General features: G+C 44.0%; 1 protein-coding gene across 1 annotated transcript in view; it reads right to left on the bottom strand.

Annotated features, from left to right (window-relative positions):
- LOC126176506 (transient receptor potential cation channel subfamily V member 5) overlaps positions 1 to 17,977 on the bottom strand; it is a 146,882-nt gene extending 128,905 nt beyond the window's left edge. The window contains exons 1-3 of the mRNA XM_049923662.1: positions 17,887 to 17,977; positions 10,459 to 10,637; positions 5,120 to 5,198 (exon numbers count right to left, since the gene is read on the bottom strand). Of these exons, the coding sequence (XP_049779619.1) occupies positions 5,120 to 5,198; positions 10,459 to 10,637; positions 17,887 to 17,977 (349 nt within the window). The remainder of the gene's footprint in view (positions 1 to 5,119; positions 5,199 to 10,458; positions 10,638 to 17,886) is intronic.
- Between the last annotated feature and the right edge of the window lie 308 nt (positions 17,978 to 18,285).

The following is an 18,285-nucleotide window of genomic DNA, read 5'->3' as shown; positions in this document are numbered from 1 at the left end:
TGGGGTACAGATCCGGAGATCTCGCTGGCCAGGGAAGTTGCCTTACACCTTCTAGAGCACTTTGGGTGGCGCGGGATACATGCGGACGTGCAGTGTCCTGTTGGAACAGCAAGTTCCCTTGCCGGTCTAGTAGAACGATGGGTTCGATGACGGTTTGGATGTACCGTGCACCATTCAGTGTCCCCTCGACGATCACCAGTGGTGTACGGCCAGTGTAGGAGATCGCTCCCTACACCATGATGCCAGGTGTTGGCCCTGTGTGCCTCGGTCGTATGCAGTCCTGATTGTGGCGCTCACCTGCACGGCGCCAAACACGCATACGACCATCATTGGCACCAAGGCAGAAGCGACTCTCATCGCTGAAGACGACACGTCTCCATTCGTCCCTCCGTTCACGCCTGTCGCGACACCACTGGAGGCGGGCTGCACGATGTTGGGGCGTGAGCGGAAGACGGCCTAACGGTGTGCGGGACCGTAGCCCAGCTTCATGGAGACGGTTGCGAATGGTCCTCGCCGATACCCCAGGAGCAACAGTGTCCCTAATTTGCTGGGAAGTGGCGGTGCGGTCCCCTACGGCACTGCGTAGGATCCTACGGTCTTGGCGTGCATCCGTGCGTCGCTGCGGTCCGGTCCCAGGTCGACGGGCACGTGCACCTTCCGCCGACCACTGGCGACAACATCGATGTACTGTGGAGACCTCACGCCCCACGTGTTGAGCAATTCGGCGGTATGTCCACCCGGCCTCCCGCATGCCCACTATATGCCCTCGCTCAAAGTCCGTCAACTGCACATACGGTTCACGTCCACGCTGTCGCGGCATGCTACCAGTGTTAAAGACTGCGATGGAGCTCCGTATGCCACGGCAAACTGGCTGACACTGACGGCGGCGGTGCACAAATGCTGCTCAGCTAGCGCCATTCGACGGCCAACACCGCGGTTCCTGGTGTGTCCGCTGTGCCGTGCGTGTGATCATTGCTTGTACAGCCCTCTGGCAGTGTCCGGAGCAAGTATGGTGGGTCTGACACACCGGTGTCAATGTGTTCTTTTTTCCATTTCCAGGAGTGTATAAAACTGCGGAAGTTTCACCAGGATCCCCTGGTCAACCTTGAACTTTACTACTGAAGAATAGATAGAGACTGAAAGGCTTTTCTGCCGAAATCTAGGAGAAATAACGATGAACGTAAAACAACGAGGAAACTTTTTCTATCAGCAGAACGTGTAATGGTGAACTGACAAGTAACAACTGAAGAGGGCGTCATGCGCACTCAGCTACAGTCTATTCACCGAGAGCTGGGACGAAACATAAACAGTGTCACGTGAGCGACTACGCTCGTTTCCAGAGAAAGCATTCGGTGTTCACGTGATACGTAGGGGTGTGGAAAATCCTTGGCGCACCCTTTGCAGCTGGCGGCGTTCGGCTGGCTGCCGAGCTGTCACAGCGGACTGTGATAAACCTAGGCAACAATGTACGAAATACATTTAACAACAATGATAAAATAATGTTAAACTGAGTTCAGTAAGTCCCCACAACCACACACTCCAGCGTGGTGACGGCAAGGCAGCAGTCTTCTTGGGAGACTTCAAAGAGTGTGTGGCCTTGTACTCACTTATCACACGATGCACTGAAGAACGTCCCACACCTGCAGCTGCAGCTGTTTTCGAAACAATGTCACTCATCGACTGCTCTGCATGTAAAAGTTCCGTTCTATACACATTAAGACTCAGAACTAATACGTCGACCTCGCTCGCTAAATCCGTGGATGACATAATGAGGACAGCCGTATGTGATGCTAATGAAATAAGTGAATATATAAAATAAGAAACCATGTGATGCTATTGGATGTGCACATAAACAGTGAATGCTCAGCGTGACTACAAACACATATACTTACTCTAATAATCAACAACTAGTCTTTCAAGCGTCTTTACAGATGAACTTAAGATATCGTGAAATACCTGCTGTACAACACCCACTAACGAGCTCACACCTGCAACTGAGGCGGCCACACTGAATGAGCGCCGCGCCTGCGAACCGCACAATGCATCGCTCATAAAGGACAAACGGTTCCACCCATCGCATTAGAACAAACTAAAAAATTAAAATCAAACCTTTCTGAAACTTTTCTCGCTTACAGCCCCACAAAAGAATGTAAAGGGAAAAAGTTTGTCGCTTACTATATTTCGGACGATGATTTGGTAACAGTTCTATATCAGACGTGAGATTTTAATTCATTGCTTCACTATTACTGACTCTATTGAGCAGACAATTTGCAGACGTCATCAGCATATAGTACTGAAGGCAATTATAAAATTATTTTGCTGTGTGACACACAGTTTAGGAGATATGGCGTGATAAATATAGAGTAACGCGAAAAAACAACTTTTCCTGAAAGCTTAAATATTTCTCTTTTTGAGTGACAATAAATTTTAATGTAATGTAAGTAAAGGTGTCGGAAGGTAGTTCTCGGATCTCTTTATCATGTTCAGGCGCCAAATTATAAAAAACACAACTTTCATTTTTTAATTTCTGACGCCCCTGCCTTGTACACCCCTCAACGGCAGCGCTGTGGTCATGCGCCTTGCCGTGTTTACAGTACGTCTCTTGTTTCGGTGAATGGAGTATAGAAGAAGCGGAAACTGCTAATTAAACTTGGTCCCACGAAAGTTCAGGAGAGTACAAAGCCAAGAGACTGCTTTAGGGAGGAGACCGTTTTAGGGCACTTTCCTTTAACTGATGGAGATTCGAGGCCTCCTCTTACTGCGCTGCAATTACTTGGAGTGAAACTTCCTGGTAGATTAAAACTGTGTGCCGGACCGAGACTCGAACTCGGAACATTTTGCCTTTCGCGGATAAGTGCTCTGCACTTGCCTGCGAAGGACAAGGGTCCCGAGTTCGAGTCGCGGTCCGGCACACAGTTTTAATCTGCCAGGAAGTAGCATATCAGCGCACACTCCGCTGCAGAGTCAAGATCTCACTACTTGGAGTGTATACGCCATTTCAATACAATTTACAGAACTGTGTTTTTTTGCAGAACGCTAAAATCCAACGTCGACTCCCACACGGAGTGCAGCCTGAGTAGAAAAGAGGCCGGTACTGTGGACACAGTAGTAACATTTGTAGGTTATACGTATCTTAGTATAAAATGTCGTAACTTGTACTGCTGCTCAGTTGCATCGTCACGAAGGTGGCAAGCAGCAGACGCCAACATTCTTGGATATGCAAATAGTTAGCGTTTCAGCGCAACCGCACAAAGTGTATTCTATGTATAATAAATGATTATGTAGCGGGTTTCTCACTGAGAAATAGCATTTGAATGTTCGTTGTTTGTGAGGAGACTGAGATAGGCCTTGCGTAAGAATGATAAACGCCTACCATATCTTGAACCTTGTACAGGATTCCAATATCTTGTAAGTAGGCTGTTTATGTTTTCTTATTGGCAACGTTACATAGCGCTCTTTATGAAAATCACTGGCTGTGCTGTGTGTAGTCTGTGGCTAGTTTGCATTGTTGTATGCCATTGTAGTGTTGGGCAGCTGGATGTTAGCGGCGCGTAGCGTTGCGCAGTTGGAGGTGAGCCGCCAGCAGTGGTGGATGTGGGGAGAGAGATGGCGGAGTTTTGAAATTTGTAAGACTGGATGTCATGAACTGCTATATACATTATGACTTTTGAACACTATTGAGGTAAATACATTGTTTGTTCTCTATCAAAATCTTTCATTTGCTAACTATGCCTATTAGTAGTTAGTGCCTTCAGTAGTTTGAATCTTTTATTTAGCTGGCAGTAGTGGCGCTCGCTGTATTGCAGTAGTTCGAGTAGCGAAGATTTTTGGTGAGGTAAGTGATTTGTGAAAGGTATAGGTTAATGTTAGTCAGGGCCATTCTTTTGTAGGGATTTTTGAATGTCAGATTGCGTTGCGCTAAAAATATTGTGTGTCAGTTTAAACACAGTCATGTATAATTGTTCTAAGGGGACGTTACAATCTGTCACCATATATGTGCACAATAGAATGAGAGCTGTATTTCTTCGCCGGCCGCTGTGGGCGAGCGGTTCTAGGCGCTTTAGTCCGGAACCGCGCTGCTTCTACGGTCGCAGGCTCGAATCTTGCCTCGGGTATGGATGTGTGTGATGTCCTTAGGTTAGTTAGGTTTAAGTAGTTCTAAGTCTAGGGGACTGACCTCAGACGTTAAGTCCCATAGTGCTTAGAGCCATTTGAACCATTTTTTTGTACTTCTTCATTTTACATCAAGTTGTCTAAGAGCTTTGATGTTTAGCATTAGATCATGAGAGGCGTTTTGTGAACAGTAGATTCAGTTAAAAAAGATGTTTATTTAATGTCATTCTTATTAATTTGATATTGAGTTTTGAATGTCATGTTTGCGGTCACAAAACTTATTTTTTATGCGTCAGACAAATATTTAGATTTGCTATGCTTGGAGTTTTGTGGAATAGTAGCATTTTTAAGAAATAATAAGCAACTTATTTAAGGCTAACTTAATTAATTTGAAGACATAATGAGCAAAAAAATGAGTACTGTGAAAACTACAAAACAGGTTTGAAAGAGAAATGAACATTTTATGAAATATAAATATATTTAATATTTGAACATTTAAGATAATTTCATCAAGACCTTTTATAATCTTTTTGAGATACTGATTAACATTCTATTGAATGTTTAGGTATCTAACATGTGCTGAATCTTCGTTATTTATTTTGCTGAATCGCTTTCTAATGGTGGTAGTGATGTTGAAGAGAGTGATTACTCTCAGTTTCAATCTATAAGTACACTGTATCAATGACTATGATGAAAACTGGGGAGATACATGGTTTCTGAGCATTAAAAAAAAATACCTGCACCATTTAAACGCCTCTACAGAGATGGGAAACGATTTTGCGGCGCCTTATACAGGCAACAGAACGGTGTTTGTAGCTGATGCCTTTATAAAGTTATGGAAAGCAAGTGTTATATGTAGGATATATCATGGAATGGCCAAAGATCATGGATACACATACGAAATATGACTAAAATGATATTTATGGTGATTGAGAAAACTATTTCTAATTGGGAAGTCAAGAGAATGCTAACGATAATTGTACTCACCCTGTTCTCGTAAACTCACCTAGCTTACTCTCGTCAGGAATTGGCAGATCATCGATGTCAAAATCGTCTGGGTTCTCCAGTGAACGAAGTGGTGGTAACTGAAATACCAGTTTCTTCAGTTAATCATTGTTGGAAGAGGGAACACGAAAGTACGTAATTTTTAAAATAAATGATAACCAGATTAGATATAACAAGGGTTTCTAGCTGCGTTTGGCCCCAGCAAATAACAAAGGTCATTAATATCCGGGTAGAAATTGATGTAAATCAGGGCATATGCAGTACACAACAAACGATACCAACAAACCTCGAAGGGTTGTTGAGGATATGCTGAGGAACAAATTGGGTACACGAACTCATGCCTGGAAATCGCCTAAAATGAAACTTACAGGCGAAATAGCCTATCGGTAGTTACTTAGTTATATGCGTCATAGGTCACATTCATGATTAGCGTTATGATGTGTAACGTGGGAATTTAAGAAAAGTGGAGCACATATTTTAAAAAAAGAAGAAAATATTTAAATGGCTGCATGTTACCCATTTACAGGTGTTTGTCTTGTATAAATGACTAATTAATGCTCTTTCAAGGGTTCTCCCATGGTACAGGAGGAGATGTTAAGAAGAAACATTTTTAATCTGTATTTGAAATCAGTTCTACTGTCTGTCCAATTTTATTTCGTAAGATACACTGCCAGAGAGTTTTATAACTGCATATTTTACCTTTTCTGTACAAAATTTAGATCCATTAAAGGGTTATGCAAATCATTTTTGCTTCTAGTGTTGTACTTGTGAATTTCTTTGTTACTCTCAAACTCAGGTAGATTGTTAATCACTGATACTACATACTGTGTGGATGATTCTTCCCTCTGTTGCACAACTATGCTTGCATCACCTGCACACCGGACTAAATTTGCCTCCTGATCAAACAAAATGGTAGGACATTAACATAAAACAAGAACGTAGTGGGTCAATGATCGAACCCTCTGTGATTCCCATAGAAAATTCTCCCTTTGCAAATGATGCGGTGTCCCTCTTTGTGTTACTCTAACAGCCTATGTTAACTTTCTACATTCCGTTTCTTAAATAAGAACCAAACTAGGAATGTACTGATCTACATATTCCATAAAATCTTAACTTCTTTAACAGAATATTATGATTCACATAATCAAACGCCTTCGGTAAGTTACAGAATATCTAACTGGTGATATTTTATAATTTCAAGACCTTTTTAGGTGTCCAGTATATCGATACACAGTTGACTCAGTAGAATGGCCCTTTTGAAATCCAAACTGTGATTTATTACGCATCTCACTACTATGCAAGTGGGTGACAACCACGGATTACATTACATTTCCAGAATTGTATAAACTCCATTCCTTGGGCAGACTGCGGGCCATTTGACATCGGGATTGTGGAACACCTAGATCATTTACTGCCAAATCCCGGAGAACTTGAAAGGGAAAAAGGAGATTTTAATGGGGAATAGTTAAAGATGTTATTGGTTTAGAAGGGAGGAAGGAAGATTAAAGTTTAAAGTTCCTCCGACAACGACAACGTCGTTGGAAACAGTACATCAACTAACATTTTCGAAGGTTGAGAAAGGAAATCGGCAGTGTCTTTTTCAGATGAATCATCCCGGCATTAGCCTTAATCTGAGAAAGCTTAAATCCGGTTGGCCGGATGGGATTTCAACCGTTGTCTACCGTTGAGTCCACTGTCTTAACGCTGCCCCTAAAAACTCGCTAACTAATTTACAACTTGTCCTCACAACCAAAGGATAGACAGAAACCGTGGTCAGAGCCAAGAATTGGAACTACTTTTATTTTGTTTCTAGGACAAGTGTGTGTGTGTCTAACAGACTAAAATCAGTACCTCACTCGACATGTTCTGTAATTTACATCTAATGCCTCGGCCGCAGAAAGTTTATTTCAGAACAACAAAAAGAGGGTGTTGTGAGAAAGAAACAATGAGACTCCTAGCACAGATCAAGAAAATACTGAAGTTTTCAACATGTGACATCTACGACCGACGTAAAAAAAAAAAAAAAGAATGAACCCGAAGCGGTCAGTCTTTGTTGCAAGTAGCACGTAGATTACCTCAAACTTATATGCGCAAGAGAAATATTCTACTTAGAAGAGTACACCAGGGGTGTTCAAAACGTAATGCATCAGATTTTTTTTCGGGAAATTTCGATTGAAAAATGCGGAGTATATTGTGGGACATCGTAGAATATTCTCACTTCAGCCCATATAGCTTCATGAAGTTCCGATAGGTGTTGGCTCTATACGTAATCTTCAAAATAACGGAGCAGTAAGTAGCTGTACGAAGCCTTCAAAATGGTGTCTGTAACGGATGTTCCAAGCAGAGAGCTGTCATTGAGCTCTTTGGCGAAAAACCAGAGCATCGCAGATATTCATAGGCGTTTGGAGAATGTCTACGGAGACCTGACAGTGAATAAAAGCGCAGTGAATCGTTGGGCGAGGGTCCTGTCTTCATCACAACCAGGTCACGCACATCTGTCCAATCTTCCGCTTGCCTGCTAGCCGCACACTGTTGTGACACCAGCAATGCTGGAACTTGCGGACACTCTCATTCGAGGTGATCGACGGATCTCAATCGAACACCTCGCTGCTCAACTAGACGCCTCTGTTGATAGAGCTGACACACTCGTACATCAATTGGGGTACTCAAAGATGTGTGACCGCTGCCTAACAAAAGACTAAAGAGCAACAAATGGCCTTCTGTGTGGAGTTGCTTGCACTTTACGAGCTGATCGTGACAGCTTTTCCTCGACCATCGTCACAGGCGATATGAAACATGGGTTCATCTCTTTGACTCGAAAACAAAATGGCAATCCACTGAGTGGCGTCACAACTCTTTTCCAAAGAAAACGTTCAAAGCTGCACCCTTCGCCGGTGAAGTCATTTCGATGGCCTTCTGGGACTCTGAAGGTGTTATTTTATTTGATGTCCTCCCTCATGGTGCGAAGATCAACTTGGAAATGTATCGTGCTACCCTCAGGAAACTGAAGAAACGACTCCAGCGTATTCGTCACCACAAAAATGCTAACGAACTTCTCTTTCTCCACGACAACGCAAGGTCCCACACAAGTCGGCCCACCCTACAGCCCAGATCTCGCACTTTCCAATTTCCATCTGTTTGTCCCAATGAAGGATACACTCCGCGGGAAGCTGTGTGTGGGTGATGGTGAGGTTACTGATGCAGCAAGTATTTGGTTCCAACGTCGTCCAATAGAGTGATTCCATGTAGCCATACAGGCCCTCCCACCAAGGTGGCGTAAGGCCGATACATTATGTGGAAAAATCTGGTTTTGTAGCCAAAAGAGTGCGGAATAATGTGTTGAATTGGAATACTGAATAAAAACAACATGCTTTCAGAAAAAAGAAGTGTTGCTTTACTTATTGACTGCTTCTTATACAATTCTGATTTTTAGGAGTGCACTGACTACTTAGTTATCATGTTTCACTGACAATGGCATTATAAAATTCTGTGCAGAATAACAAGGAGCTATATACAGGTGGTTACAGTAGAAAATGATTCGGAAACAATCAAACTCTCCATTTTACTTTGGAAAAATAGGACTACAACATTCCAGAAGTTAAACCAATGACAATATGGGAAGACTGTACAAAATAGTGTTTTGACATAGGTATACGGGGTGAGTCACCTAACGTTACCGCTGGATATATTTCGTAAACCACATCAAATACTGACGAACCGATTCCACAGACCGATCGTGAGGACAGGGGCTAGTGTAATTGTTTAATACAAACCATACAAAAATGCACGGAAGTATGGCTCTTGGCTCTGAGCACTATGGGACTCAACTGCTGTGGTCATAAGTCCCCTAGAACTTAGAACTACTTAAACCTAACTAACCTAAGGACAGCACACAACACCCAGCCATCACGAGGCAGAGAAAATCCCTGACCCCGCCGGGAATCGAACCCGGGAACCCGGGCGTGGGAAGCGAGAACGCTACCGCACGACCACGAGGTGCGGGCACGGAAGTATGTTTTTTAACACAAACCTACGTTTTTTTTTAATTGGAACCCCGTTAGTTTTGTTAGCACATCTGAACATATAAACAAATACGTAATCAGTGCCGTTTGTTGCATTGTAAAATGTTAATTACATCCGGAGATATTGTAGCCTAAAGTTGACGCTTGAGTACCACTCCTCTGGTGTTTGATCGTGTGTATCGGAGAGCACCGAATTACGTAGGGATCCAAAGGGAACGGTGATGGACCTTAGGTACAGAAGAGACTGGAACAGCACATTACGTCAACATGCTAACACCTTTTTATTGGTCTTTTTCACTGACGCACATGTACATTACCATGAGGGGTGAGGTACACGTACACACGTGCACACGTGGTTTCCGTTTTCAATTACGGAGTGGAATAGAGTGTGTCCCGACATGTCAGGCCAATAGATGTTCAATGTGGTGGCCATCATTTGCTGCACACAATTGCAATCTCTGGCGTAATGAATGTCATACACGCGGCAGTACATCTGGTGTAATGTCGCCGCAGGCTGCCACAATACGTTGTTTCATATCCTCTGGGGTTGTAGGCACATCACGGGACACATTCTCCTTTAACGTACCACACAGAAAGAAGTCCAGAGGTGTAAGATCAGGAGAACGGGCTGGCCAATTTATGCGTCCTCCACGTCCTATGAAACGCCCGTCGAACATCCTGTCAAGGATCAGCCTAGTGTTAATTGCGGAATGTGCAGGTGCACCATCATGCTGATACCACATACGTCGACGCGTTTCCAGTGGGACATTTTCGAGCAACGTTGGCAGATCATTCTGTAGAAACGCGATGTATGTTGCAGTGCCCTCCGATACACACGATCGAACAGCAGAGGAGTGGTACTCAAGCGTCAACTATAGGTTACAATATCTCCGGATGTAATTAACATTTTACAATGCAACAAACGGCACTGATTACGTATTTGTTTATATGTTCAGATGTGCTAACAAAACTAACGTGGTTCCATTTTAAAAAACGTAGGTTCGTGTTAAAAAACATACTTCCGTGCATTTTTGTATGGTTTGTATTAAACAATTACACTAGCCCCTCTCCTCACGTTTGGTCTGTGGAATCGGTTCGTCAGTATTTGATGTGGTTTACGAAATATATCCAGCGGTAACGTTAGGTGACTCACCCTGTATACTTCATTGTAGTGGGTGATTCAATGACAAAGCAGCAGTGTGACTCACAGTCTTAGTAATTGTAGTCGGTGATCTTTAACATACTCGGTAACATTATGGAGAGTAACAAGAGAATGCATCATTCGCACAGCTAGTGATCCAGACGCCGTTGTACGTACCAGTTTGTGACGTGGGCGTTCCTTATTACGCAGCAGGACGACGTGCGAAATGGGGAAGAGTTTCCCCTTGCCTTTGTTGTATAGGAAAGGCTCCACCTTGGTCTTTATGGCGTGGTCCAGCTCCGCGTACTGCTTCGTCTGGATGGCGCGCTTCATCATGTCCACGAGCAGGCCGCCACCTGCAGAACAGACGTGTGCATCAACTGGTCCAGAAACTCCAATCACAAGCGTCGTTTGTCTCGATAAGGAAGCCTAAGACTGGGATACCACTGCTTTGATGAAGCTCTCCACACTGTGGCGTGGGAAAGGAGTGTAAGTGGCTGATGGTTTTGGGGGGCGTAAACATTGATGCACTTCATCACAGGTCCTCAGAAACAACAACACAGAAAATTACTTGTCCTCAGGCTCCACAAGCATCACTCGACAGAATCATAAACGAAAAGTGCTTTTCTATACAGACAGGTTATCTTACACTACATGCCCTCTTGGCAAGAACTTTATAAACAAAATGAATGGTGCCTCACAATAAAATGAGCACACAGAGTCAATTAGTAAGCTATAACTAATTAATAAAACACTGTAAGAAACAAGAATAATAAGAAAGGACTGCTTTATCTAGGCTCAGACATACTATCTCTACGCTAAAGTGTTAAATACCAAAATAATTGCATGTAGTGCGGAAAGGTCACACGTTGCTGGAATATGGGGACAAGAAAGGTTTGTGTGGTATCGTAGTCAGTCGATAACACACAGGGGCAATCGTTCCGTGTGCAGAGGTTGGCCGCAAGAGTGCCACGCCCCCTGAGCGTAGGCGCCACTGCCACCACGGATCTCGTGGATAAGAGGCAGCCTGACTACAGCTCTAGATCACTTCTCGACGAGTTCTCGCCCATCTGTCGAGTAGCGCCACTTAGCAGCAGTCGAGGAGAGACAGGTGCAGTTTTCTCTACGGAAGTAGTACATGAGGTCTGGCCTCAAGACATGCCGTGATAAAAATGGTTCAGATGGCTCTAAGCACTAAGGGACTTAACATCTGAGGTCATAAGTCCCCTAAACGTAGAACTACTTAAAGCTAACTAACCTAAGGACAACACACACATCAATGCCCAAGGCAGGATTCGCACCTGCGACCGTAGCAGCTGCGTGGTTCCGGACTGAAGCGCCTAGAACCGCTCTTCCACAGCGGCCGGCTCTTGTGAACTGTTAAAGTGCTTAACTTACCCTGCCTTAGCCAAGGACTTTTATAGGATTTCGCTAAAGAAGCTTTCCTACCAAAGTTTAGTATAATACAATATTTCTCTCAGTGACTGTGTTCTTTCGTTCTTTTGATTTCTGCCTCAGAATCCACACACCGTCATGACAGGACAAGAGTACTATTACTCGCTCACTTCACGTTCAGTAGCTGCAGAAACGCTAAAGACTAAATATAAGAAATCAAACCATGTAACACAAGCTTAGCAATATTGTAACATTCTCCGAAGTGGCTACTTCAACATAGAACAGGCACATATTTCAAGACAACTTGAATTTGCAGTGGCACTACCCTAAGCCAATGACACACAGAACGACACCGAATGGTGCACTTGTTGGGACAACATTAAACAGAACTACAGACCAAGCGCTCAGCTGTTGTTCCTGCTGAAAACCACTGGGACCTCTATGTCAGTGTACTGCCTTGCACTTTCCCACACCATGCGTAGAATTCACTTGCGTACAGCCAGGCCAGCCTCCACATGAACCACGACGCCAGCACCGTTTGCCCGCTCTGCTCAGGAACCGATGTCTGCGCGTTGCTGCTAGCTCCTAACTTGAGCGCTGGCCTCTCCACCAAGCTACCCCACTGATGGCTATGCAACTTTAAGCTCCATACGTACTGTGCAACCGCCGCAATTTTTTCCTGCTCACTTACTTCCTTGCTGGCTCTCCATCGCACTGACTGCCATCTTCCAGCTGTTCTGCGTGCAGATACCAGATTGCGTGGTCTGCCCTGCTTAAAGGGTGCAAGGAAGCAGGACCAGCCTTTGTTCTGGGTGGCTGCACCTTGCCACCGCCGCCATTAACTACACAGCACGTCGTGTATCACCGTCCAAGGCCCGACTACTCCAATCGGCTTGCCTGGTGCTGTATCCAAGCCACGTGCTGCTCGTTGCTGGTCAGCCCTAGATCCCCTTCACCCCCCATGTGGACCCCAGCTCGACCCGAAGCGGCGCTGTCCGTAGATCGCAGTAGTCTAGTCTCACTCTCTAGGCCACTGTATCGCCACGTATCATTCCAAACGTCCAGCAAAAGAGCGTAAATTTGAAAGTGCCGCAACTCATGGCGCAACACGAATCTGTGTGTCTTCAATTCCATATAACTACAGGAACCTACATCCACGTGAACCTACTTACTGTAGTCAAACCTGCGTCTCCCTCTTCAGTTTCACCACCCCCCCTCCCCCACACACACACTTCTCTCCATTACCACACAGAAGTGTCCTTGAAGCGTCGAGAAGTGTCCTATCAAGGGATCCCTTCTTTGTTGCAAAGTTGTACCCTAAATGTTTTTCTCCCTGTCTCGCTTCAGAACTTTTTCTTGTCTACCCATATATTCCTCACATTCTTCTGGAGCGCCATTTCAAAAAGTTCATATTCCCTCATTGTCAGGATACTCTCTTATTGTCAGTACATTCTCTTGTCAGTACATTCTCTTTTTGTCAGTACATCAGTACGTTTCCTTTCTGTGTGGGGCTACAATCCAAACAAACAATTTCAACAAAAAGTGTCTATTTATATTTCTCTTTTTCAGAAAAGTTTTTCTTGTTATTACAAGTAAAACACAAACAGCATTCAAGTATTTGCCCCTCCACCTGTTCCGACTGCTGCCTACAAGGCAGTGCGAGTATAAATCAGCCGAGCGGTCTAAGGCGCTGGAGTCATGGACTGTGCGGCTGGTCCCGGCGGAGGTTCGAGTCCTCCCTCGGGCATGGGTGTGTGAGTTTGTCCTTAGGATAATTTAGGTTAAGTAGTGTGTAAGCTTAGCAGTCAAGTCCCATAAGATTTCGCACACATCTGAACATTTGAACACAGTATAAATCTATAATCGTGGGACATGTGATTAACATGTCGCCAATCCCTCGTCGTTGTGTGCGTAGTGTGTACCGTTGGCATCCTAAAACATATAAAACTGTTCTTGATGTCGAGACTACTTATGGACACCGCTAAAATCATCGATACTCTCCATGGGCCTGCTGTGTTCTGTGGTGGCAGAGTCGACTTTGCACTTCAGGAAACTGTTGGGCAAGCATGGCTTACTGTAGCTATTGTGCGCATTGATTCTGATCTCCGTTCCCTGGCGAAGAGTTTGGAGAATTTCCCACCTCGACATGTCATCGCCTACAGGATATTTATGTTTAATAAATCGTGTGCTGCAACCAGGAGCGAAACGCTGCCAATTTTTATATTGACAATCCAATGTCTGTTCGTACTAGACGTATCTGTAAATTATCAAAAGACGATTAGCTGTCTATTTTTATTCATTGATGTTAAATTTGATTTTGTTGGTGATATGACTTTGTATCACAGAGTATGGTGGGCGTACATCGAGGCTCAAGGATGCAACAGTTTTGTTAATACGAGGGCACGTCAAAAATTACCTACACTTTTGCCATAACGTTTGTCACATTGCGTACGTTGTCTTCTGTCCCCGCACATGTCATTGTTATACTGTTGTGATAAATGCTGTGACAGTTTGATCTTATTTCCGCCGTTGTTCTTCCTTATGTTGCAGTTATACTTGACAGCTTCATTAGAAGTGTGCACCAAAGAGGAACAACGGGCGGTGATCCAATTCCTCGGGTCGGAGGGTATCAAAGGGGCAGACACTCATCGCAGACTATCTTCGCAATATGGGAGAAGTGCACTATCACGTAAAACTGTGTTTTTGTTGATCGAGAAGTTTAAAAGTGGTCGAACAAGTGTAACGCATGAAGAAAGAAAGGGACGGCCATCAACCTCCACTACAGATGACAACATCCAGGAAGTTCGAGAGATGGTTCTGGCCAATAGGCGAATCACTATCGATGAGGTAGCATCCGCTTTGAGCATCAGCCATGGCTCCGCCATCACATCATCCATGATGAGCTTACGTTTCTTAAAGTCCCAGTGTTGTTCAAAAAAAGTCACTGGCAGCGAAATTCCCTTCAGCTTCGTCAAGTGCCTCACACGCAAGAATTTTCGATGCTGCCCCCCCCCCCCCCGCCCCCACCCACAAGATCATGTCAGATATAATCCACATGAGGTGAACAAACTGGAGAACTTCCTCTCCCATGTCACTTTTTGGGGGAATTGAGACACAGGTATTCCTGAGAAAAAATGATGTAATTAAAATGGGGTCCATCCTGTTGGAACTGCTTAATGGCCAAAGATCAAAGCATCTGCAGTTTATTGATGAAATTCATTTTTCCGACTTTCAGAGTGTATGCCTACTTCCCGATCGGGCTTACATATCCTACAATGCTGGCATCTACATACGACAACAAATCAAAAAGTAAAGGTATTTTTTAAAAACCAAATCTTTTTCTTGGGAAATCAACTTTGGAAGTAACACCGTTTCTCAACATAACCTCCATCAGCCCCTAAGCACTTGGCCTATCTCTTGACTGGCTTCTTAATTACGTCGTGAAAGACGTTCTGTGGCATCATTTGCATCCAGTCTTGCACTGGAGACAGTTGTCAGATCAAATGGAACCTAACGATCACAAATCTTGCAATGTTTCGTGATTCATGCTATGGACGATGGAAAAAGCTGACTTGTGGCTGAGATTGAACCTCTTGAGTGTGGGTCAGTTTACGGCGTTGGACGCCCCACACGTTGTCTACCGCACAACCACAATATTGGCTGCTAAAGGAGGGGGTTGGAGGTATCCAGTTGTGAGCACAGCTTGAGGCTACAGAGCGTAGCTGAAGTGCTTAGTCGACGCGTAATTCACAACAGTGTTACAGTGTTAGTTGTGATGATGCAAAGCGGAGCAATTGCAACGATAAACAAAGCAAATATTGCGCTACATCTACAACAGTTGCCGAAGTTGACATTTCGTCAGAAATGAACTCAAGGAATTTTACAGAGTGAGAAAGATGTGACAGATGAAATATTAGTGTTTTTGTAAGATGAGGCAGTGGAATGTGTGGTGTGGTATACGCTCGACCGTGCGGGCAATGTACACGAGGAGTAAAAAGATGACGATAAGTGCTTAAGAAGTGAATGTGATATTGAAACCGGTGTCGAGACATGTAGTTCATCATCCTTGTCGGACAGGGAGCCACAAATCCCGTCTCCAGCGAAACGCAGTAAAGGACAATCGTTGTCCAAGGAGCAGGTACTAAACATAATTACATACATAGAAGGTCATTAGCAGAACAGTAGATAAAATTATGAACAAATTAAGAATAAATCCGCAGCAATAGAACCGTGTAATGTATAAGAAAAACTACGCACATTCAAAGGAGGACAAGGCAAATTCGTAAAAACTGGTGTTTGCTCTTTTAAGGGATGCTCAGTGCAATTTACAGGATGCGCATAATGATGACATACTACATCATGCACATCAAACGGCGCGCGACATAGATTACAGTGATTTCAAGAGAAGCAGTGGATGATTGCATAACTTCAAACGGTGCTACAGAATTGAAAGTCGTAAGATAATGAAATTTTAAAAGAAGTGTCAACTTGACAATGCATAGCAAACTGCGGAATCGTCCCGAAAATTTGTGGATGAGACAAACAAAGTTATCCCGTCGTTTAGTAAGGAATTTGTTTCCAATTCTGACCATCGGGATTTGAAGAGGAAATGCATATGAAAGGAACCCTGGGAATTAGAGGTACCATGAGAGTTGTATCAAGATCAACTAACACCAGTGCCTTAAAGCATTTGTACACAATCATACCGACAGTTAATCTGGGTAGTAAATTGGTTGGGAGTTTATTTATTGTGCTGCAAGAAGTTCGAGATCTGCTTCCTATGATTCTTTCTCTGGGTGTGATCTGGCAAGGGCAGTAGGAAATATTTACGTCAAGAAAGAGTAGGAAATTGGGCGTAAGTGTATTACAATAGCATGAGCACTGCCTCTGCTCAATAGCTGGCCAAAATAACTTGGTTTTGCTTGATTCTTGGTCTGCGTATAAAAATGTTACTCCTTTAGAGCAAACTATCCCTCGCGAAAAGTGAGTGGCTTTGCAGTTCATGTCATCTGGAACCATTGAACAAGTTCAACCTCCGAATGTTTGCTTTTTTCTGTGCCTATAAAACATATTACCGCACTATCTGCAGCTAAACCTTAAAGGATACCTGCTTCACGATCAGCATTCGGTTGCATTCCATATATTCTATCGGCTCTCAAAACCCCATTACACCAATGTGATTCTGTATGAATTTTGTAAGAGTGGATACCTAGGTGGACATTCTGCACGGTTTGTGCGAGTAACTCTCAAGAAATTCGCCTTCGATTCCGATGGTGAGGACCTCTGTGTCCACTGTGGCGCGCCATTTTCCATTAGGTGTTCATGGTGCAAGTTAATGGTTTGTTTTGAACATTTCATGAATGTCAAGGATGTCAATTTTGTGACGTATAATACATATATCCCATAATAGGTTGATATCAGCACCCAACTGACAATCATTTTCTGTCTCCCTCCTGATGCACATGGTGAGTCATTAGCAACTCATGTTTTTCCTGTCATAACTGTTATCAGCACGCTTTCAAAGGAGTTTTACTAGACATTGATCTTGAGACATCGCACTCAAGGGGTTGCTTGTCAGATTCAATTTATCCTCATCATCGTCAATTCTGGCATGCCGATCATGACGGCAGTCGTCACTCAATCTTCCGCACCACTCAAGCTCCTCAACATCAGGATTCGTTTCAAAGTGAACAAGTTATAGCGATACACCTAATTTAAAAAAAATGCAAAGTGGTACGTAGTGACAAAAAGTCTGGGAACCCCTGCCCCTCAAGGTGTTGGGCTTCTTAAAGTCATCTCAAAAAGTTCCCCGACCAGGTTTCCCATCTCAGATTGATACATTTGCCCTTCTCCATTATCCGTCAAAATTTGTCAGTACCATGGAAACACCCTCTATGTCAGCATTAGGTGTCATCTTCATGGGGTACATACACATACAATGTGGCTATAGACTCTAGGGACAAACTACAAGAGGGCGCTATCGATAACAAAAGACACAGAAATGTTCACATCAATCTGTTTCCTGTATTGATACCCTAGCATACATGTTATGCACGAAAACTTGTTATATATGTTTATCCCAGGGATGAGGCTGAGAAGCTTCAGTAGCCTCTCTGTATTTTTCCCTTGACCTCGACCAAGGTGTAAATTTACTGCACGAGTTACTTTCGAATGTAGTCTACCAGATTGTGTAACTTCTGCGTGCCTCACCTTTGAGGTCGACCAGCTTGTAGAGCTTCTGCGTGGAGGTGCCGGCCTGAGCCTTCTCGCCGCTGGTCACACCGCTCTCCGTATTTCCCATGGCGATGTGGATTCACTCCGTATTGGTCCTGTGGAAAGAAACATTATTGTTTCGAAGAGCGGCCAGTTTCCAGAAATTCGTCTGTATCCTAAATATACACACATCAAAAAAAGTTTTGCATCACTCCGGTTCCCAGAACTCCTGGACATAGACGTTGACTGTGGATAGCGTATCACAGACGCAGTTCCTTTGACTGTTCAGAGATGTCACTAAACCCGCCCAAAGATGTAAACATCCATGCGTGAACAGCGCCCACTAGACGGAGGGGTTCCGACAGCCGATCAGTTCCACTCATTCCACCAGGAAGG

Source organism: Schistocerca cancellata, chromosome 3 (genome assembly GCF_023864275.1).
Source record: "Schistocerca cancellata isolate TAMUIC-IGC-003103 chromosome 3, iqSchCanc2.1, whole genome shotgun sequence".
In the NCBI taxonomy this organism is placed as follows: Eukaryota; Metazoa; Arthropoda; class Insecta; order Orthoptera; family Acrididae; genus Schistocerca; species Schistocerca cancellata.
This window is presented reverse-complemented; position numbering and strand designations above follow the sequence as displayed.